Here is a 22,772-nt window from a genome sequence, read left to right on the forward strand (position 1 = left end):
AACACACGGGGGAAGTAAAACTACATGCAATAAAGCACAAAGACAAAGAATTACCTAAAAAAAAACGGGGGAAATAATGTGAGAGATGAAACCGAAGTCTAATTACTGCCCATTGTAGGCAGGGATGGGTTGTAAGCACAGCTGCAGGTGACTGAAGCCTCTTTTTGTTTGAACACAGAGATGTGTGTTTCAGCAAAAGGAAGATTGATTTGGTATTATATCCTGCTGATGAAGAGCCCATAGAGAGGATGTTTTGCTTGGGCCAATGAGGAGCTTGATACTAAGGAACACTAACTACCATCTTTATGTTTTACTCCCATCACAAACTCGTAGTGGACCTACCTGTTAGGCTGAACACTAACTTGGAGACAGGTCATCTAAAATAAGGATTTTGTTCAATTAGGAGCAATATTCCCTCCAAGATAGCACATTTATTTAAAATACTTGGTGGCATGCTTTAATTCACAGATCACCAGGCTGCTGTTTTGCTTCAGAGTGCAGGGCTGAGGTCATTATACACTTGTGGCTGCTGTAATTTGTTTTTAATGGGTTTTAACTTGACAGCTTAGAGTGTGTTTAGTCCTTATATGTTACCGCATGTTAGGGATAGTGGAGATTAGGGAATGACTAACAATTTGTGTTTAAAAGGAAACTCAGAAAACTAAAAAAGCCTGGATGTGAGATCCAGGGACCATGGAAGTGTTAGCACTAATAAGCAGTCAGGTGTTTGTTTGTGGCCTGAAATGATTTGAAATTCTGAGCATGAATTACTGTTCACACCTGCACCTAGCTCCAGTGTTAGCCACACTTAGCCAGGTCCAGATGTCAATCTTGGAGCTAACCAGTCTGAGAAAACTCAGACTGTGAGCCCCGGACACACTGCACTACACAAGCAACACTTTTTTCTAACAACACTACAAACTGAGTATATTATAAGAGTTTGTGTTAAGCAAAAAGTATGTTTAATCAGTCCTCACAAAGTTGTTTTTCATCCAAATATAGCTCATACATATAGAAGTGACAACACATCTACAGGCCACACTTCCTCTACAGAAATGTCTTCTTATTTTAAAGAATCATTAAGCTCCACCTCCTGCTTCTGTCAGCCACTGGTCGCCCCTCATACACGTCTTTCCGGTCGGGCTTTATCTCGCCTCCGTGCTGCTGGTACTGAAGAAACAAACGCTCCATTCTGTCGTCTTGTATTTGTGTAGTCAAAAAAAAGCTCTATTGTTCTCTTTGATTATTTTACGGTTTGGGGACAGAACCGGAGCACTTTCAACAAACGGCCCCGTCTCTGACCGGAGGAGCAGCTGCAGGAGCTCGGTGGAGGAGAGAGAGGCAGGCGGAGAGCGCCGAGCATCGGCTGGATGGAATACAAAGGTAACGAGGCTCCTCTGTGAGCGGACTGCTTGTGTTTTCAGCGGAGACGGGAGGAAATATGTTTTTTTCTTTTTCCTTCGGAGAGCAGAGGATGTGAATCACCAGTAAGAGCGTGATGGCCGAGCAGGACGCGCTCTGTTGAAGCAGCATAGAGCAAAATGTCCCCGGGTCCTGGTTTCAGGAGTGAAAGCAGAGTGGCTATCCTTCGTTCCGCAGACTCCATTACGCACCAGCTACTGCTGCTCCTAAATGCGTTCATTCCTGTTCCCGCTCTCTTCCCGTTCATGCTGTGAGAGGATGACTGGCTGGCGTTGAGGAGAACCAGTGTCGGCCCCTCGCTGGCTTCTGGATCGCGTGTTCTTCCTGCGGCAGCACCACGGACAGCGACGATGACTCGGCTGCGCAGGAAAGCTCTGGTTGCGCTTTTCCTCTTCACGCTTTTCATTTTTGGGACCATGATGGGCCTGAGGACGCTGAAACCCAGCGACGGCTTTTCGGACCTGGCTCCTGGTATGGACTTCATCGGGGAGAGGTCAGAGAGGAGGAGGCTGGATGTGAAAGACGTGGTGGTTTCCCCGGGTCAGTTCCACATGAGCAGCAGCGACACGAAGGTGGTTTTCACCAGATCGGACCGGGAGTACAGCATATTCTACGACGTTCACATCTTCTACTACCTGTGGTACGGCTCTCCCAGCGTGGACAACAAGTACATCCACTGGGATCACGTGCTAGTGCCACACTGGGACCCAAAGATCGCAGCCAGCCATGCTCAAGGAAAGCACACGCCTCCGGAGGACATTGCCTCGAGTTTCTACCCCGAGCTGGGACCCTACAGCTCGAGGGACCCGAAGGTGCTGGAGTCACATATGGCCCAGATAGAAGCGGCCGCAGCGGGTAAGCACTGTTGCAACATTGGCTCTGTGTCTATGTGCACTTCATCAGACAGCCGAGAGGTTTGACAAAGACAGAGTCTCTAGGCTCTTTGAATGCTAACTGCAATGAAGCATGTTCATGTTGAACTATAATAACTAAAATTATCCAGACTAAATGTAAACAGTAAAACAGTGAACAGTAAAAAACCGTGTTGTCCTCTATTCACTGTAAACTAGAAGATTACATACCTCCGTCTGCCATGAATATGCACCATAACGCTGCTTATGAGGTTTATTCACGTGTATCTCGGTTCCGTTTGGTCTGCAGCACTAGTCCTGTGGGCCTGTGGTAGTATGTTAGAGGGGCACCCTCCACGTGGATGGATGAACACACTGACTCTATGCAAACATGCAAAACTTCAGGATAACAAGTTTGCTTAGAGATGGTGATAAAACACCAGTGTCTGATTTACATGGTAAATATTGTACTGTTTCAACAATATTACAGAAAGTCCCCTCTAATTAAAAAAAGCAAACCAACATGTGTAAATTTCAGCATCTTCGGGCAAGCCTCCAGTATTTGTGTCAGTGCCACAGTCTCTCACTTCCATCTGGTAAACCTTGCCTTCCACTCTCGCTGCTCTCCTTCTGTCACAAATCTCCACCCGTCTTCATTTCTCTTGTGCACTGCACATTGCTTTGGATGGTTGACCTCGGCTTTTTAAACTTGTGATCATATCATAACTTAATATTAGTAAGGAGCTAGAGCTGGGCGATATATCGAGTTTTTTTAAAAAAAAATATCGATATTTTTATACGAGATATAAGATGTGACAATATCCTTTATATCGATATCGTCTGTGTTACCTTATAATTATGCAAGTTTGCCTCTCTTTTGTCTCTATGCAACGTTACTCGACCTCGCCTCTCCTTCACTGAACACAACTCCCCCTCCTCCCCCATGGCTTCACCTGCAGGCAGCGACAAGATGGACACGCAAATCTCCGTTAATGAGTTACCGCGCATCGCCCCGTGCGTGGGGCTGGACGGCGTCAACCTGTTAACGAGCTAACCACGCTAACGCCATGCACGGCCTGAAATCCTTTCATTCTCTCAAAAGTTGACTGCGCGCCTTTTGTATGAATTCTGGTTGTGCTTGATGACCGCGAACCGATTTGATGTGATACACAGCGCTCAGCAATCTGTCAAAAAATGTTTTAGTACGACTTTGCTAAGCTACGGAGCTGCACCGCTTGATGGATTGTTGGAGCATTACGGCTACCGAGGAGCCTCGCGGAGTGATACGTACTGTGCTTCAACGTAATATTACCGTACTGTGTGTGTATAAGGACCATAAATGGCTCCTGTTCAGAGACATGGTTACAAAGAGGATTTCAAACTCCAGGCTGTCAGTCACGCAGTAGAAGTTGGGAACAGAGCAGCTGTGAAATCTGTCTGTGTTATTATGCTCAGCGTCTGTTAGTTTACATTTTGACTGCACAATTGTGAGCTCTTTGTTATGCACAAAACAACAGTTTTATTTTATTTATAGAGCATTATTATTTAATAAATGCTCATAATTTATTTTGAGTAGTTTTTTTCACATCTATGCTGTATGTTAATAAAAGTGCCTGTGTGACATCTGGGACACAGCTTTGACTAAGAACTCTCTTTTTGTTCTTACTTTATGGCTTTAAAAAAATATCGAGATATATATCTTATATCGCCATCCAGCTAAAAAATATCGAGATATGAATTGTGGGTCATATCGCCCAGTCCTAGGAGCACTGACTGAAAGTTCTGATATCGCCCGTTTTTCCAAATAAAATGTCTGAATCTCATTCACTACAGCAGAGGTTCCCAAAGTGTGGGGCCCGCCCCCTGGCGGGGGCGCAGAGCCATTGCAGGGGGGGGGGGGCGCGGTATGAAAAGAAAAAAAAAAAGTGCTTGGACACTGTGGACAGGTTTTTGACGAGGCTCCCACACAAACGCAAAGCAGGAGATGAAGCATCGCCAAATATGTTTCCAAACCAACTTCCTTCCAAGCCAAAGACAGGAAAATATGGTGAAGCATATCTTCCCTTTGGCTTCACCTGCACAAGTGCCAAGGTAGGTCTCCCCTGCAGAATTAGTTTCCCTGCGTCGGGAGCAGCGCTGGGCTCTCCAAATCACAGACAAACAGGATCCCACATTCTTGATTTTTAGTTCACAAACACTTCTTGTAATAACTAACTACTCCTGACATTTTGGACATGTTAGCTCTTTATGCAGTAAAGTTACAGCGGGATACAAATAATATCAGACTGATCCTGCCGTAATTTGTTCCCCTGTTCAAATGACGGACAAACAGTATCTCACAGCTGTTTATGTGTTTAAACCCGTTTTGCACAGAGAGACATTTTTGAAAAATGTATTGACAGCAATGTTGAATATTATTACACAGGAAAAAAACAACTACACGTAAAATAATTACACCGTGATGCCTCTGCCTTTCTAAATGGAGGGACAGTAACTGCGTGTGTATATGTAAGCGTGTAAAACCTGAAGATAGAGACAAAATACTGTTACTGTTAATCTATCTGCCATTCTGCAATTCATCTCATGTAAACAATAACGTGGCGCACAGCGTGACGTGAAAAGAGGCACATACCTTTGACGTTGCGTGACGAACTCTGTAATCCTCGTCCACACGTAAACGCAAAAAGGAGTTTTAAATAATCTCCGCGGTGAATCGCAACGCCGTTTACGTGTTGACGAAAAGCCCAAACGCATAGAAACAGCTGCGTTTTCAAAAATACCCGTGTAGGTGTGGACGCAGCGTAAAAGAGTTAGTAGTATATTTTATTACTACCTGTAATTTATTGCCGTTTACTTGTATTTGCTTAATTATTTACTAAATGTTTGAGGTGTGAAATAAACCGCAATGGAGTTTGTAAACAAAATATGGGTGTGTGTGTTTGGAGGATGTGTTTGTGCGGGGGGGCAGGGGCGGATCTAGAGAAATGTTTTTAGGGTGGCATGAGGGTGGCAAAGAAATCAAATGGGGTGGCAAAATCAAAGCCTTTTTTTCCCAAACACATATGCAGGTGGTTACATATGGTTAAAATGATTCAAATGCAGTAAGTATACACGTTTTTCATATAAATATAGTCTATAACTTAATTATTGTCTGTAGCCCACATAATTACACACTTTAGTTACATAAAACAGTTTTGATGTTATGTACTGTATAGCCTGTATAATAAATAAATATGTAGCCCAATAAGTATAAAACCCAGAAAGGTACACAACATGGGGCGGTTCATTTACAAACACAAGTCTAAGTTTCACACTGTTTTTTGTTAGAAATCAATCACAAAATGTCAGAAATCTGCACTGTCATGAACAAAAATTTAAACCTAATTTTTCATGATTTGTTGGATTAACCCACTGAGGTCTGAATTACAACTGCCCATTTTGACTCCTTTTGAGTTTACGTTTGTATTTCACCCTCAAATTGTTTCATTTTATTTTTTTCCTCTTGCCTTGTTTGGGATCATTCTTTTCAGCTCAACTGAATTTAGTTGTTTTTTTCACTGACATACTGCATTAGTATTACTGATCTGAAATCACACAAAGAACTTAAAATCCTAGTAGTATTTTTTTACTATAAAAAAAAACCCACAGGCATGTTGAGTAAATTTTTTAACTTGAAATGCAAATATAAATTGTACATTTTGTAAACATATACAACTATTTATCTAAAAATGCAGCCAATACACCTGCCGTTTCTTTCATTTTGTACAACCATTTAAAAATATTACTAAAACTAAAGTGAGAGAACAATCAGGTGTCGCAATAAGATGCCCCACAAATGATGTGTGCCAGTAAAAAAGTTTGTCCACCAAAAGACAGAGGAGAGCAGCACAGGGACTAACCTGCAGGCCTGACAACAGCAGGTGTATCACTCCGCTGGTTTTCTGCTTAGTGACAGTGTTTACGTTGCAAATGTGCCTTTGTGACATTCATTAGTGCCCTCACTGACACACAAAACAAAACGACTACACAACAGAACAACTACACAAGACAACACAACACACTAACTGTACACTCCACACTAAACGTCACAAATCTCCCACATCTAAAAACTCTCTCGCTCTCTCTCTCTCTCTCTCACTCGCTCGCTCTGTCTCGCTGCCGTTACCGTCACTCTAAAAACTCTCCCCTCTCCCTAAACAACCAAATCCCACGTGTTGACTTTTTTAAAAATTGGTTGACATGGTACATTTTTACACCGATAGGAAAGCGGTGGCTTCTTTTCCTTTACTGTTTTCGCGCTGTCCTTAGAAAACGCTTAAAACACACACACACATAAAAAATGTGACGACAGTATTTAGAAAAAAGCATGATTATATATTATCATAACTCTGGATTTACTGGCCTGTAATTAAAATTTAAAAACTTTGAAGTCCGAACTTTCAATGTGGGCTGAAATAGAGACTCAGCGTGGCTGCAGCTTGTTAGTCATGTGATTTGCAGGTGCAGCGTGTCCGTGGACCACAGAGGTTTAATAACACTCACCTTCCTTCCATTTCCACAGTGTAACATCCAACCACCTGTGTAAAATCCGAAATTCCCATGGTGTTGTTCAAAATGTGCTCTGGCACAATCATAAACATCGCTTGCTACTGATAACAAGAAAAAAGCCGGTCCTGCAATGGGCTGAACCATTTGTTAATGGTAGAGGGGGGGAACACTATGCAATATATTCAGTTTTAGCATTTATATTCACTGTTGACTGTAACTACGCTCAAACTGTTAATGCTATCTTATTTTAATAAACAACACTGTCATATGCAAAACTGGGGTGGCACTTGGGGTGGCAAGGGATCATTTTAGGGTGGCAGTTGCCACCCCATGCCACCCTTCTAGATCCGCCCCTTCTGGGGGGTTAGGTGGGGGCGCGAACATTTTTCTTGTGAAAAAGGGGGGCCTGGCAAAAAAAGTTTGGGAACCACTGCACTACAGTGAGAGCTAACTATGCAGTCTTCATCCTCCTTTCCTTTTCCTTTGCTCTCTTTGAAGGAGTGCTGGTTTTGTCCTGGTATCCTCCCGGAGTGGGGGACGACCACGGGGAGCCCACAGAGGACCTCGTTCCTACCGTTATGGACGCTGCCCACAGGCACAGCATCAAGGTAACTGGTGAGACAACCGGTATGTTTTCCCCTTTCTGACCATTTACTGAATTTCTAGATGGCTTGCCAGTGTTTCCTGACTGTTAATGTTAAGAACAGTATTGATTTGAATCTCTTAAAAATCAGCTTTGTGGTCACACTTTGTGATTATTTAGACATAATCAACCTGAAAAGCAGAAAGATGACACTTAATAAAAAGAATTGAGGGATTAGATTCTTCCACATAAGTATCAAGGCTGATGATACACTGTACAAGTCCTGTATCTAAACTGTGATTTATACCATACTTTATAAATATGGAGGCACAGAATAATGACGAACATGCTAATAGTAAGAGTACTTACACACTGTAAGTATTTACGTAGTTGCACATACGTACATAGATAAACATATATACAGCTGAGAAGGTTTAGAAATGCATCAGCTTAATTTAATTGCTCAAGTTTTTGAACTTGTTGCCTTTATTGTCAGTCTTTGCCTCTTAACAGGAAAATGTGTACAATGTGTCACCAACCGGGCCACACCGCCATGACAAACACCCAGTGATGCACAGCAATGTCATCCAAACTATTTTAAGTAAATAAAACAGAAAAAAGAAACTTTGTACAAACTATGGTGTGTGTAGTCAGTACTATCAGTGGGTTAGAGGAGGGCATGGGTGGAAAAATGTTGTATGTAATGTTGTTAAATGCAAAAACCAAACCAAAAGCAACCAGAGTCCAATAGGGTGTCTCAGGGGAATGAGCCGCGCACAGCTAAGCTCTAAAGGCTTCTTATGGAGCCCTGCCACACTGGGCCCGGGTGTTGCCAGTGTCACTAATTGTGAACAGGAATGCTGCCTCTCCAAAGCCTGCGAACAAGACACAAGCAGGCCAAAAGGAAGGCAGGGTGCAGTGGGTGGTCTCAGAGGCGTTTAAGTAGGATCCAGCAGGCAGGGGAACCCTAAAATCAGTGTTTAGAAAACTATCATAACTCACAATAATTTCTGCTGAGAGCTCCAGAAGACTTAGTGTACAGGCTGTGATCAGCCGAGCTGCTGCTCTCTGTGAATGTTCACAACTGAATTCATCCAGATGTGAGCAGATGTTTCCTGAGCTGTCCTGGCTGATTTCATCCTCTACACTGACAGTACACTGTTTATGCCGTCTGTTTTCTAGATGCTACAAAGTTTGTATGTATGAATTCAGTCAATGGATCTCAGCATCATCAGCTAAAATTCATATGAATCTCTGCGACACTGGATGTGACCTAACTGTGACCATGAGCACCACAGCCACTGTGCAGCAGTCACACACTGTTCTTTACTTTAAATCATCACAGTGCAGCAAACTCACCTGTTTATCCTGTTTAGAAAATGTTCACTCAACCTTTAAATAACAGTTAGTCTACCTCACTTTGTCCTGCAGCATGTTTCACCATAGGAAAAAACATAATGCCACGTGGGCCGGCTCGTCTCCAGGTTGTCCAGACTACTGATTCGCTCAAACATCCATAAAACCCCCATTTTAAAGTCACTACACTGGCTACCAATCAGATCCAGTTTCCATTTTAAAATGTTAGTTTAAATGTTCAGAGCACTACATGGACAGGCCCCGTATATTGGTGATTTGGTTCATATATGTACCTCTTCTCATAGCCTGAGGTCATCGAATCCAAACCTTCTAGTGGTCCCCAGAACTCGTGGGGACCAATCCTTCCAAGCTGTTGCACCCAAACTGTGGAATGCACTTCCTCTGTCTCTACGGAGTTTGGACCCTGAGGATACTTTAAAAATCAGCTAAAGACTTTTTTATACCAGGAAGGTTCTAAGTAGACAGCATGTGTGATTGTACTGTTTCATTTTTGCGCTCTGTTATCTCTCTTGTGAAGCACTTCGTGACACCTGTCTGCCAAAGGTGCTATATAAATAAACTTTTACTTACTTGATGTACAGATACAGTATCTGATTTAAAAACATGAGGACTTACATGTAAATTTCCAGTTTATCAAACAGCACTGAGCATCCTTCTCTTTAAATCTAAGCTCTCTTCTTCCTCTCCTGTCTTGCTTATCTTTCTCCATCTCTGAGTGAAGTTAGCTCTCTGTCTTTTCTCTCCCTGTGAAATCCAGCAGCCGGACCTTTAGCTGCAACACACTGTGAGACGAACTGCACACAAACAAAGTATTTCTACTTAGTTACTTCCCACCTCTGCTGTTTAAGAAAGGGCATCATACAAGAATCTGCCACCACTGTTTATCAGAGTTCACATTATGAGCTCAAGACATGGAAAGAAGATTTGGAGAATAAAATCTCAGCTTGTGTTGTAACAGTGAATCAGGCAGATTAACACACTTTATGTAACTCCTACCACTTTAAATCATTAAATCTATATGCACTAAATACACAGAGGCTAAAGGAAACACATTTCAGTGTCTGTCAGTGCAGAAATATTAAAACAATACTGGACGTGGTCAGAGTGACAAATTATTTTAAAAAGGTTTTCTTTTTGTACCCAAACATTAATGGACCGCATTCTTTCATTCGCCAAAGAGCTAAAAGCAACTCCGGTTAGCTTGAACATAGAACAGGTATTACACATCAGATATACGGAAACACTCGAATACCTCAAACTAGTATCTGCAGAAATGCAGTGTGATTGAAGAATTCAGCTGTGACATTGATTTTGTTGATTAGGTATTTCCAGTGTTGGGAAGGTTACTTTTAAAATGTATTCCACTACAGATTACAGAATACATGCCCCAAAATGTATTCTGTAACGTATTCAGTTACGTTACTCAATGAGAGTAACGTATTCTGGATACTTATATATTATCATGCTTTTTACAGCTACATGAATGTACTATTGCTGTGTGATTTATTACTATTACTGAAGGCTACTCACCATTTTTCCAGCGATCTCGTACAGAAAACTATTCTACACGTATATAAAACAGGTCCGCGGCTCCGAACCGTAGTAAAGGGACCTCTGGCTAATACGTCGGGTTCATGTCGGGCTGGTAGCCGAAAACTAGCTTTACTTTGTTGTCTGGGTCAACTTTGCTTGCGGAGAGAGAGAGGCGTTGAAAGGCTGCTCCAACGGAACTTATTTTTTCCGGAGGAAAACACGAACACAGTGTACAGTTGAGTCTTAATAGCTTACTTACAGCTGGGCTCGTCAGGCACTCTTCTTGGCTGCAGTGGTTATTATTATATTTACATGCTTCCAGCTCCCGTTTTTGCTCCGTGACAGCTCGGACTTTTCCTTTCTCTCGCTCCCTCGCTCACAGACACATAACGGGTACGGTAGTCCATTCTCCCTGCAGCACGGACTACACTGCCCATCAGGCTACATGCTTTAGGGCCATGCCTGTAGCATTCTGCCTATTGCCAGAGGTGGGTCGAGTATCCAAAAATTGTACTCAAGTAAGAGTATCATTACTTTAAAATATTATTACTCAAGTAAAAGTAAAAAGTAGTCGTCAAAAAGTTACTCGAGTAAGAGTAAAAAAAGTACTTGGTGAAAAGGCTACTCAAGTAAGAGTATCTAGTTTAGTAACTGTTTGAAATGTCCGATTTTATAAATAAATGCTATCAGACAATCAAAAATAAATAAATATACAAATTTTAGTATTTTCAAAAGGAATATATGTAAAAAGATCCACAAAATAAGGCACAACAATTCTAATTTCAAGATTTCAGTTTTTCACAACGTAAAGCTTTTTCAAGCAAAACCCACAGTGAATATATTCGCATTTACAGCAGCCTCAGAGAAAACATTAGAACGAGGCAGCTTCAACATAACAGACTGCAGCTGATGCGCCAGAATGTCATACTAGGGGTGGTTCTTTTAAATACAAGGAGGGATTAAGTAAATCAGAAACAAATGACACAGAGATGCAACAGGTATAATCAGGAAAAGTTTATTCCCAAGGCGGACAGCAGGAAAAAAAAAAAAAAAAACACATCTGTGCTAAAATTCCACAGGAATAGACATTCTAACAAAACTTATTCTGTATACTAAAATACCCTGAAGTATAGACAGTGGATTAACACAATGTAATATGTAAAATGTAAAACTACACTCACAAATAAACACTGAAATCAGAGTAAAACTAATTATAAAAGACAAATACAAATTTCCACTATGTGGATGTACATATGTGTATGGCTCACTTTACCATAAATTGTTTCTTCAGTGAAATGGTGGTTCAGCTTCAGCTGAAAGATTAATTGCCTCTGTTTTCAGTTTTGTTCAAAAAGAATGACTTCATATAGGGAAAATATATATCACATATGCAGGACACCTTAAACTAGTTTTTAAATTAAGCAGCAAGGCAGAACAAAGTCGGGGCTGTATCAAGACACAGGGACTAAACCCCAATTCAACCAGACCCAGAACTGATCTGGAATTAAAACAGGACTACAACAGTTCAAAATCAGGACTACTTAGGATTTAACCAAGACAGAACTAGAACCAGAACTAGATGATAGTAGCACTAAAACCATCATAGACCTGCACTACACTTATTTTTTAATTCTACCAAAGTCCACTATTTAGATTCAGAAAAGTTTATATAATTATTTAGCCTTGTTGTGCAAACAAGCCTGCATAACTTAATAAATATAGAATTTGAAAAATAACAAACCTAAAAAGAAACACTAGGTACGAGATACATGAGTACCTGTGATACGGTGATACTTTTGGTAAACAACCATTTGACTAACATGTGTGTCTCACCTGCTCTTGTTCCTCTCTCTCCCTCTTTGTGCTGACATTCATCAAATATACAGTGGAAACCAGATATTTATAAACTCTTCAGATAAAAACACAAACATTTTTAATTGTAACATCAAATCAGACAGCAGTTTGCTCTCAAGGTTCTTGCTGTGAAGCTGTGACCGTTTGGCAGTGAACAGGAGTCCTGCATGACTAAAAAGTCTCTCACAGGCTGCAGATGCAGGAAGAGCTGTATTGACTTTGATCGACAGCTTCTTGATCTGAGGAAAGCCAGGCAATAGATCCACACCTCCAGTGAATGGACATGAAAGTTACCTCTCCAGTTCCTCTGCTTCTGGCTTTCCTGACCCCATGGATCCATCATCTTCGCCGGTTAGGCTGCTGTTTGTGCTGGCCTCATCCAGCTCTGTGTCTAGGTGATGTCTGATGAAGTGGAGACCTGTTGAAAGATGTAAGGTTTTCAAAAGAATTCGGTCTGGTCATTATAGTGCTGTATACACTGCCAAGCTGCAGATGTTTGTTTGGAGCTAGCCTCCAAAAGCTGCCCATACACTGTGCGATTTTTGGCCCATTTTGAGACGATTTCTCAATCGCGCAACAGTTTTGGGGATCGGTCGTGTTTTGCCTTAATCGTGTGTGCATCGTGTAGTATACATGGGGTAACGATAAGCAGTTCACACCTCACGACCAGCTCCCAATCATCAATCGTATGGTCGCATGATAATCAAACCAGTTTGAAATCCTGTCGCCTCTCACACTGCGCACGCACAAACACAGAAATGAAAGAGAAAGGTGGAGCAGCACGGCAGTGCAGCGTGTGATCTGGACACAAGAGATGGAGGCACAACTTGTAGGAAGAGGCAAGCTCATCCGAGTGCGTGGCGTGAGAGCTGCCACCCAGGCAAATGAAAATAGAGCTTTATCACGTTATAACGTAAAAGTTTATTGTTCTAACAATATACCTTTCACGTTTGAACAATATAATATTTATATTGTACTAACGTGATAATTATGTATATTGTAATAACGTGATATTATATTGTACAAACATTAAAAGTATATTGTTAGAACAATAAACCTTTCACGTTATAACGTGACATAGCTCTATTTTTCTTTTGCCTGGGTGGCAGCTCTACGCCCGTATATTTTCAATGTGGCCTCACAAAATTATCACGACTACAACAACCATGAAAAGAGTTGGATGGACATTGCTGCTCAATCAAAGCTGTCTGGTCAATGTTTTTCATTAGTAATTTAGCAGAGTTGATGGTGTGTGTGTCTGTGTGAGTGAAAGACAGAGAGGGAGAGCGAGGGACAGATTTTGTATGTTAAGCTTCATGTTACGGACGCACAGTTTGAGCACTCAGGTCGCATCAGAGCATCAGGCCGTATAGTGTGAGACCCTGCATCGTGACCTATGAACTTCTAACCCCTGCGATGTAATTGTACAGTTTGAGCAGGAGCGGAATAACGCGACTGAAAAAATCGCACAGTGTTTGCCCAGCTTAATGCAGACTCTTTAAACTAAACAAGCTGCTGTTTCACATAATAAACCCTGTCAGCCGCAGTATTGCCTTCTGTTTTAACAGTTAAAGCAGTAGAGACGAGCTGTTTGCATGTGCGTTTAACTCCAGCGTCATTAACCAGGCTAGCTGTTAGCTTATAGCTCACGCTAGCTAACCAGCGAGCAGTTAAAAGGACAGCTGAAGCTGCACAAAACACCCACAAACTTATCTCACTACAACGTAGCGCCGGAAATATGACTCGCAGCTCGAGCTCGACACAGCTGCTGTAACATAAGACCGACATCCAGCTAACAACAGCTAAAAAGATATTTAGAGAAAACTTACCGTTTCCTCAGGTCACACGAGTTGAGTTGTTTCACACTGAAAAGTTGGTTTGTTTTAGCTCTCACTGAAGACACCGACACTGCAGACATAGCTGTTCTTTTGTGCTGCTTTTAAGCGAAACATTCTTTGTATGTGAGGCCAAAGATGTTCGTCCTCTTCAGCTCTAGCGTAGACTCTGCCATCACATTTCTTCTTTCCGTGTGTCGCTACTTTGAAACGCTTGGGCCGCTCTGCCCGCCACGGTTTCAAACTGGTCATGTGACTGTATGGCCACGTCTCATTGGTAAAAAAGTTACCGGAAACTCCACTGACGGCATGTTATCTAATGTGTTAAACTATTTTTTTTAAAAAGTAACGAGTCGAATTTTGCAAATGTAGCGGAGTAAAAGTACCGTTTCTTCTTCATAAATGTACTCAAGTAAAAGTAAAAAGTATCGTGCAAAAAAGGTACTTAAAAAGTACATTTTTTTCAAAAACTTACTCAAGTAAATGTAACGGAGTAAATGTAGCTCGTTACTACCCACCTCTGCCTATTGCCTTCATATTAAATCATTTTTAAAAATATTTCTTCACATCATTATAGAGGTGTAGAGGTAGAGGTGACGTGGGCCGTGAGACTGAGACACAGGCGTTAGAGCCTCTTAATGCCTGTTTGTTTGGGTTTCCACCGGCGTGGAATTACCAAAAATAGAGAGAGCATAACCTAACATATGAAACAGGAAAGTACCGCCGTGTAATCCATTTATTTCAACAAAGTAACTGTATTCTGAATACCATCTTTTTAAACGGTAACTGTAACAGAATACAGTTACTCATATTTTGTATTTTAAATACGTAACGGCGGTACATGTACTCTGTTACTCCCCAACACTGGGTATTTCATTGTGAACATGTCACTGCATACTGCTCTTAGACACCACTCACACACTCACACACACACTCTAAAGCAAGTACAAACCTGGGGGATGAGCCTGCTGTGCTAACAGAGAATTACAAAGTAAAATTCACTTACGTATTCATTGATCATGTATATTATAACATGTGTAATTTGATGTTGTTGAAGATCTTTGAGGTATTTCTACACAAAGCATTTATGTGAACCACTATGAACTGCTTTGCTTTCAGCTGTGTTTGCTAGGTTTGCCTCAGTGTGCTCGTCAGTTTTCCCTCCGTCTGTGCTGTCTGTGTTCCTAAAAGTCCAGTTTTTCAGTGTTCACTCCAAAAACAGTCGCTTGCAGGTAAACAGTGTGTGAAAAGCATGTTTTCTGCAGTCAGATGCCCTAGTTATGTTCTTTCATCAGGTTATATTATGGCGACGGCTTTTACATGGCCTAAAATTGAGATTTATCTTTAACAAAATATAGTCTTTATTCATTTCAGAGTTTGGAGTCAGTATGCCTATGTTCACCCATACTAACCTGTACTTCAAAAAAAACTATCCGAGACAACAAATTTACAGGTTTCATTGAAAATTCATTTATTGCACTGTACGAAGCAGTTAGTCCTTTTTTGTTTGTTTCTTTTGTTTTTTCTAAGTTGTTTTTTTGTCCAAACGACATATAAAAATATATATATATATATATAATTTTGTCCTTTCGAGGCTAATATTGACTGCTGCCTCATCCCTGTCAATAATTTAAAGGCTACTGAACATTTTATTGGTGATTATAGCTTGCAGTCAGTAGCATTTACTTATTAGCAAAATGAAGAGTCTGTCCTCCTTTTTCCAGGAGTTACTGTCAGTGATGATAGACCTCCTCATTCAAAGTGTGCCACAAGGTTCCAGCAGCAAGCAGCCAGTGCTGGCAGTGAGAAGCATTACACTGCAACAGTAGTAAGACAACATTAAACACAGTGATGCAGCGTCAGTCAAATGAAAGCACAAAATGAGCCTTTTCACTTGAACTTTGCTTTTACACTTTAACAAAAATAAGAGCTACAGCCTAACTTTGTAACTGCATGATAGTTTTTCTGTTGGATCTCGGGTGAATCGGCTGCTTAAAGCCCTCCTTCACCACCATGTAACCACATGGGTCATTTCCATTCACAGTCCTGCTGTCATACGAGTTTAACGAGCGAGTGCTCGTTTTTATTTGTTGACTTTTCGGCGAACATCACCACATGCTTGTATCTCCTCCTTGCGTGTCATCATAGCAAGGTTGTACTCAGCTGTGTCTTTTTGCCTCAGGTCTGTTGTTTCCACCTTTAGCAGGAACAGCTTTCTTGCAAAGCGTTGTGCTTTGCTGGAGGTCACTGAAGGAGCTTCCTTTTACTGCACTGCCATCAGAGGCTGGCATGCACCTCTCAGACATGTCTTGGCTTTTCTCTTTCTCAGCTCCAACTGAAACAAGGTCAGAGCTCCAGCACTAGAGGCTGTCAGATACCATAAAGCCATTAAATGTTGAAGGTGCTCGAGACGGCAGTGGCAAAATGAGCAGAGCCCTGTGTGGAGGACAGAAAAGCTTTCCCTTGGTCTACTTTTCGTGCTTCCTTATATGGAAGTCTTAGTTTGAGAACTGGGTCTCTTTGTGAGTATTAGTCAGACTTACACAACAGTGTGTATCTCACAGCTGACCTGAGCACTAATGCTTTCATGATTCAGTGCTCCAGAGCTGCTGCTAACAAAATACAAGTTAATCTGTGTTTGTTTTCTCTGCAAATGTCATATGCATATGTTTGGGAGCTGCTTGTCCTGTGATGCAATGATAAAGACTGCAGGAAACTGTCTGTCCCTCTGCCACTATATGAACGTGTCACAGAAATGACATTTTACAGACACATAATCCCCTCCATTGTTACACAATCTAACTAACCTCCTAACTATTGAGCCGGGTGCTACGTTACTAAATAAAGTGCTGGCATTGACACTGTCTGGAAACTGGAACAGCAAAATAAAAGCTGCACTGACAAACACTCTACAGCTGCTATTCAGCTTTAAGGCTCAATAAGCAAAATGGCCTTGTGCAGAATATAGGATGCTTTAGGTGATCAGCACCTACGTTAGACTCCATCCTCTGAGCTGGGTCTTTATGTGTAGAATGTTCTCCCTGTGTCTGTGTGGGTTCTCTTCAGGTACTCCGGAGAGAACCCACATGCAGTTAGTGGGTGATAGGTTGATCTAAGCACAAACCTATTGCTGGAACAACCGAGACAATTTTACTTCAAAAAATTGCACGGTGGCACGGTGGTTAGCACTGTTGCCGCACAGCAAGAAGGTCCTGAGTTCAATTCCACCGTCAGGCTGGGTCTTTCTGTGTGGAGTTTGCATGTTCTCCCCGTGTTTGCGTGGGTTCCCTCCGGGTACTCCGGCTTCCTCCCACCGTCCAAAGACATGCAGCTTGTGGGGATAGGTTAATTGGATAATCGAAATTGTCACTAGGTGTGAATGTGCGAGTGAGTGTGAATGGTTGTCTGTCCTTGTGTGTTGGCCCTGCGACAGACTGGCGACCTGTCCAGGGTGTACCCCGCCTCTCGCCCTATGACAGCTGGGATAGGCTCCAGCGCCCCCCGCGACCCTGAAAAGGATAAGTGGAAGTGGAAGCGAATGGATGGATGGCAAAAGCAGCACACACGACACCAGAGCTCTTTGTTTGATCTCGTGCACGAGGGAGATGACCAGACCAAGTGCTGTTCCTGCCGCTTGAACCCCAGTCACTCTCGGTCAGCCCCTCTGTAGCACTGCTCTTTATTGTGGTCACATGAATATGCATAGTCTCATTAACATATGACATCTCAAACAGGCATATATGTGAACAAATAGTACCAGTCTGTGAGTACATGTAGGTATGCGTGTGTGTGTGTGTGGTGGTGCCAGGAGTCCAGCGGTCCACCTAAACAAAGGGCTCTTATACTGTATCTCAAACAGATACAGAGTAGGTGTCCTCCCATACCATATATCAGAACGAGAAGGTACGACCTCTCTCATGACCTGTGTGGTATGCCAGAACACGCAGGAAAAGGAGTGAGCGTACTCCTCTTTTTATGGTACACAGAGCCTTTGCAGACTACTAAGGATCAGACATTCTATCATTATACAATCGATTATATACCTCTAAGCATATATGATTATATGTTTCTAGGTACAAATGACAATCATAAAATATCACTCCAACAGTGGAGTTTGGTTAATTGGTGATTCTGGTGTGAATGTGGTAGCTGGGAAAGTTTCCATACAGCACTGAATTGGATGAGCGGAGGAGGATGGATGGGTGGATGCATGGATGGATGGATGGAGGACAGATAGATGGATGGATGATGGATAGAGGATGGCTGGCTGGATGGATGGATGGATGGATGGATGGAGAGCTATATGGATGGAGGATAGATGGATGGATGGATGATGGATGGATGGAGGGATGGATGGAGGGAGGGATGGATGGGTGGATGGAGGGAGGGATGATGGATGGAGGGAGGGATGGATGGATGGAGAGCTATATGGATGGAGGATAGATGCATGGATGGATGGATGGATGGATGGATGATGGATGGATGGAGGGAGGGAGGGATGATGGATGAGGGAGGGATGGAGGGAGGGATGGATGGTGGATGGAGGGAGGGAGGGAGGGAGGGATGATGGATGGAGGGAGGGATGGATGGATGGAGAGCTATATGGATGGAGGATAGATGCATGGATGGATGGATGGATGAATTTGAGGCCTTAGTTTTCACAGGAGCTACAGTATCCAGAGTCGTACGTAGTGAGGAGGTAAAATTATTAACAAGGTAATCGACCTCTGTTGGAGTAGTGTTCAGATAGCTGCTCTGCTCTATGTTGGTACAGGGCATTGAAGATGATAACAGTGGGTGGATTATATTCTTAAACTTAGTTACAGCACTATCAGAAAGACATCTACTGTGATAAAGTCTACTCTCCACTGCTGTGTAATCAATTATTGTAAATGTAAATGTTATCAGGAAATGATCAGACAGCAGAGGGTTTTCAGGAAACACTGTTAAATGTTCAGTTTCTATGCCATATGTTAAAACAAGATCTAGAGTGTGATTAAAGTGGTGGGTGGGTTCATTTACATTTTGGGAGAAGCCAATTGAGTCTAATAACAGATTAAATGCCATGTTGAGGCTGTCATTTTTAGCATCTACATGGATGTTAAAATCACCCACAATAATTATTTTATCTGAGCTGAGCACTAAATCAGATACAAAGTCTGAGAAATCAGAGAGAAACTCAGTGTAAGGCCCAGGTGGACGATAGATGATAACAAGTAAGACTGGTTTCTGAGTTTTACAGTTAGGAATATGGCTCTCTGTCTACAATCTGCTGTCTCTCAAGACAGTCAAAACCCTTTAACTGGAACTTCATCAAAATCAAATATACTGATATCATCAGGACATTTTCACACTGAGCCAAAACTTCTCTGTTACAGAGCTGAGAATCCAGATCGTTGGGGATCTGGACCTATCTGATTGCAAGGATGTGGACCCTGTGATACGACTCAGGGCTGAGTTTACGTTCTTTGCAATCGACACTGAAAATAAAGTCAGTAGTTTGTCTGAGTCACAAGACCGCTGTTGCCCAAAACCCAAGACCCAACCGAAACAGTTATCAAAGATGTTTCTGAGGCTGGCCTGAATATCATCCTCTGTCACCCTGCAGTAACTGCACCCATCAAGCAGAGGTTCAACATTCATCCTGAAAAGGGAGAAAAGAGAAATGTAGTCAGTCATTTTCCCACACTATTACTGTTTTGTCAAAATTAAATAAATCACATGGATGACTTCACACGAGATGTAAACTATTCTAAGAGGCAGTATGAACCAGTGCTGTGTACTCTGAGAAACCCCTTCGTCACCAGGATTACCTGATGAAGAAGAAGAAATGAAGACTGAATGAAACTGTTTCATAAATAAATCTCCACGATCATGATTATGTGGGCAGCATGAAACCTGTGGGCGTACGACTTTAAACACTAAGGTGCTAATGTGCCCTATGAGTACTCGGCACATCTTGGTCAGATCAACGACATCCGAGGTGATGTCATCAGTGGCTAATACCGTCCACTGTCTGAAAGAAAATCATTGATTGATCATTGTTTGAGCAAAACAAACCTGTAACCAGTGAATATGTCTGTATATGCTGATAACTGTCTTGTTGGAGATTATGTATCGGAATTTCAGGAGCAGGACCACGCCTCCAAACACGCTTCTTCCGGTTGTCATCTATATAGGTTCCCCTAGTTCTGCAAGCTGTTTATTCTCGTTTACTTGCAAGCAGAGTCCATTCTCGGCGAATACCTTTAAAAACAGCTTATCTCACAGGAGTAACATAATTTTACTCACCCTTCCATCCGCTACAGTCACCCTCTCGTCTGTCAGATGAACAACTACTCAAGCTCTGCGTTTATCGCTTTTCCTCCGGCAATCCAAGAAACACACCAAATGTCACAGCGGCGCTTCCGAGAGACCGAATGCTGACGACCTTCTAGCAGTTTTCTCGCCACCCGACATACAGTCCACTACGTCAATCCATCCAGTCATCTTATCTCTGCTAAATTCAGTTATGAAGTGACTCCGGACACCCGCCACTTCAGCGAAAACCAGCGGGATTGCCCACCAGGCGAACTCGCAGCTCCTCTCACGTCGCTCTGAAACGGGCCCACAGGTGGGGTGAGTTAGCTGAAAAGCCGACGGACGTCAGCGTCAAACCCAGAAGCCACGCCATACCCAGGCTTCCAAGCAAATTGCAGCTCCAACAGCAAAAGCTACAGCGTACTTCGTAGCTCCACCCACCTGCCAGCGCAAGGTAGCAGGGACAAGCTCAGCTCTGTGCTCCTTCCTCCTAACACCATTTAATGCAAGCTGGAAATCTGTCTCTAGCTCCATGGTCTACTGTTTCTCCATCGCCGTGATGTTTTCTATCCCTCCTTTAGCTAAATTCTCAAGCAAGTTGGCACTGGGATGCCTGATTCTTCCCTATCCACCATTCGCAAACGCAGCAGCAAGCTTCCTACCACCGAACTCCCATTTTCTCAGCGAAGACGCACACACACACACGCAAAGGAAAAAAAAAAAGGCACTGAGTCACCAGTTCTCCATTCCTCCATGGCAAATGCAGCCCCCAGTTGCCAGGTCCCCAGCCTCTTCCCTCCTTCGCAAAATTCTGCAGCAAACCTCAGCACCGAGTTGCCAGGTTCCCAGCCACTCAACCCTCCTTCGCAAATTCTGCAGCTAACCTCGACATCGGGTTGCCAGGTTCCTTTATCCTCATTCGCGAAAGCATCAGCATGCTTTTCGACTATCGGGTTGCCAGTTTCTCAGCACAGCTAAAAAAAAAAAAGGACTCCATCCCTCCGTAGCAAATGCAGCATGCTTTGGCACAGAGTTGCCAGGTTCTCATTCCACTCATTCCTCCCCTCCTAAACTCTGCAGCAAACGTCGGCATGGGGTTGCCAGACTCCCAGCCTCTCATCCCTCCTTCACAAATTCTGCAGCTAACCTCAGCACCGAGTTGCCAGGTCCCCAGCCTCTCATCCTTCCTTGGCTAAACTCTGCAGCATACGTCGGCACCGAGTTGACAGGTTTCCAGCCACTCATCCCTCCTTTGCAAAATTCTGCAGCAAACGCCGGCACCAGGTTGCCAGGTCCCCAGCCTCTCATCCCTGCTTCACAAAATTCAGCAGCAAACCTAGGCACCGAGTTGCCAGGTTCCTTTATTCCTCATTCGCAAAAGCAGCAGCAAGCTTTTCTACCATCGGGTTGCCAGTTTCTCAGCATAGACAAAATAAATAAATAAATAAAATTAAAAGGCACCGGGTTGCCAGGTTTTCCTTCATCCCCCATTTGCAACGCAGCATCTAGCTTCCCTACTACCGAACTGCCAGTTTCTCCGCATCTATCATGGCAAAAAGCAGCAACGAATCCTTCTAGCCCCGGATACCAAGTTCTCATCTCTCATTTGCAAAACGGGCAGTTTCTCTACAGGGAAAAAAAAAGGCACTGGGTTGCCAGGTTTTCCTTTATCCCTCATTTACAAAAGCAGCCGCAAGCCTTCTACCAACGCGTTGCTAGTTTCCCTTTCCTCCATCCATCCTTCGCAAAATTCAGCAACATGCTTTCGTGGCACCAGGATGCAAGGTCCTTCCCTCATATCCAATCGCAGCACCTTTCCCGTATCCCATATTGGCAAAATGCAGCAGCATGCTTTTGGCACCGGGATTTCAGGTTCTCTTTCTCTATGCCCCTATACAAATGCAGTAGCAGCATTGGCACCAGGATGCCAGCTTCTCTTCTTCTATCCCCCCTATGCAAATACAGTAGCAAGTGTTGGCACCGGGATACCTGCTTCTCTTCCTCTATCCCCCCTATGCAAATACAGTAGCAAGCTTTGGCACCGGGATGCCAGCTTCTCTTCCTCTATCCCTCCTATCCAAACACAGTAGCAAGCTTTGGCACCAGGATGCCAGCTTCTCTTCCTCTATCCCTCCTTTGCAAATGCAATAGCAAACTTGGCACCGAGATGCCTGGTTCTTCTTTATCCCTCATTCGTAAACTCAGCAGCAAGCTTTCTAATATAGAGTTGCCAGTTTCTCTGCATTTATCGCAGCAAAGCAGCAGTGAATCCTTCTACCGCTGGGATGCCAGCTTCTCTGCATCTAGCCCTCATATGCTAAGCAGCAGATGTTCCTTTTGGCACCAAAATGCCAGGTTCTCTGTCTCTGTTCCTGATTTGCAAATGCAGAAAACGCTCTTTGCACCGAGATGCCAGGTTCCGTTCCCTAAGCAGCTTACCCTTCCGTTACTGGATTGGCAGCTTCCGCC

General features: G+C 43.0%; 1 protein-coding gene across 1 annotated transcript in view; it reads left to right on the forward strand.

The window, feature by feature from the left end:
* The first annotated feature begins 1,148 nt into the window (after positions 1 to 1,148).
* Positions 1,149 to 22,772, forward strand: part of maneal (mannosidase endo-alpha like) — a 28,852-nt gene continuing 7,228 nt past the window's right edge. The window contains exons 1-2 of the mRNA XM_031727214.2: positions 1,149 to 2,277; positions 7,320 to 7,429. Coding sequence (XP_031583074.1) covers positions 1,773 to 2,277; positions 7,320 to 7,429 — 615 coding nt within the window. The 5' untranslated portion in view covers positions 1,149 to 1,772. The remainder of the gene's footprint in view (positions 2,278 to 7,319; positions 7,430 to 22,772) is intronic.

Source organism: Oreochromis aureus, linkage group 22 (assembly GCF_013358895.1).
Source record: "Oreochromis aureus strain Israel breed Guangdong linkage group 22, ZZ_aureus, whole genome shotgun sequence".
Taxonomy (NCBI): Eukaryota; Metazoa; Chordata; class Actinopteri; order Cichliformes; family Cichlidae; genus Oreochromis; species Oreochromis aureus.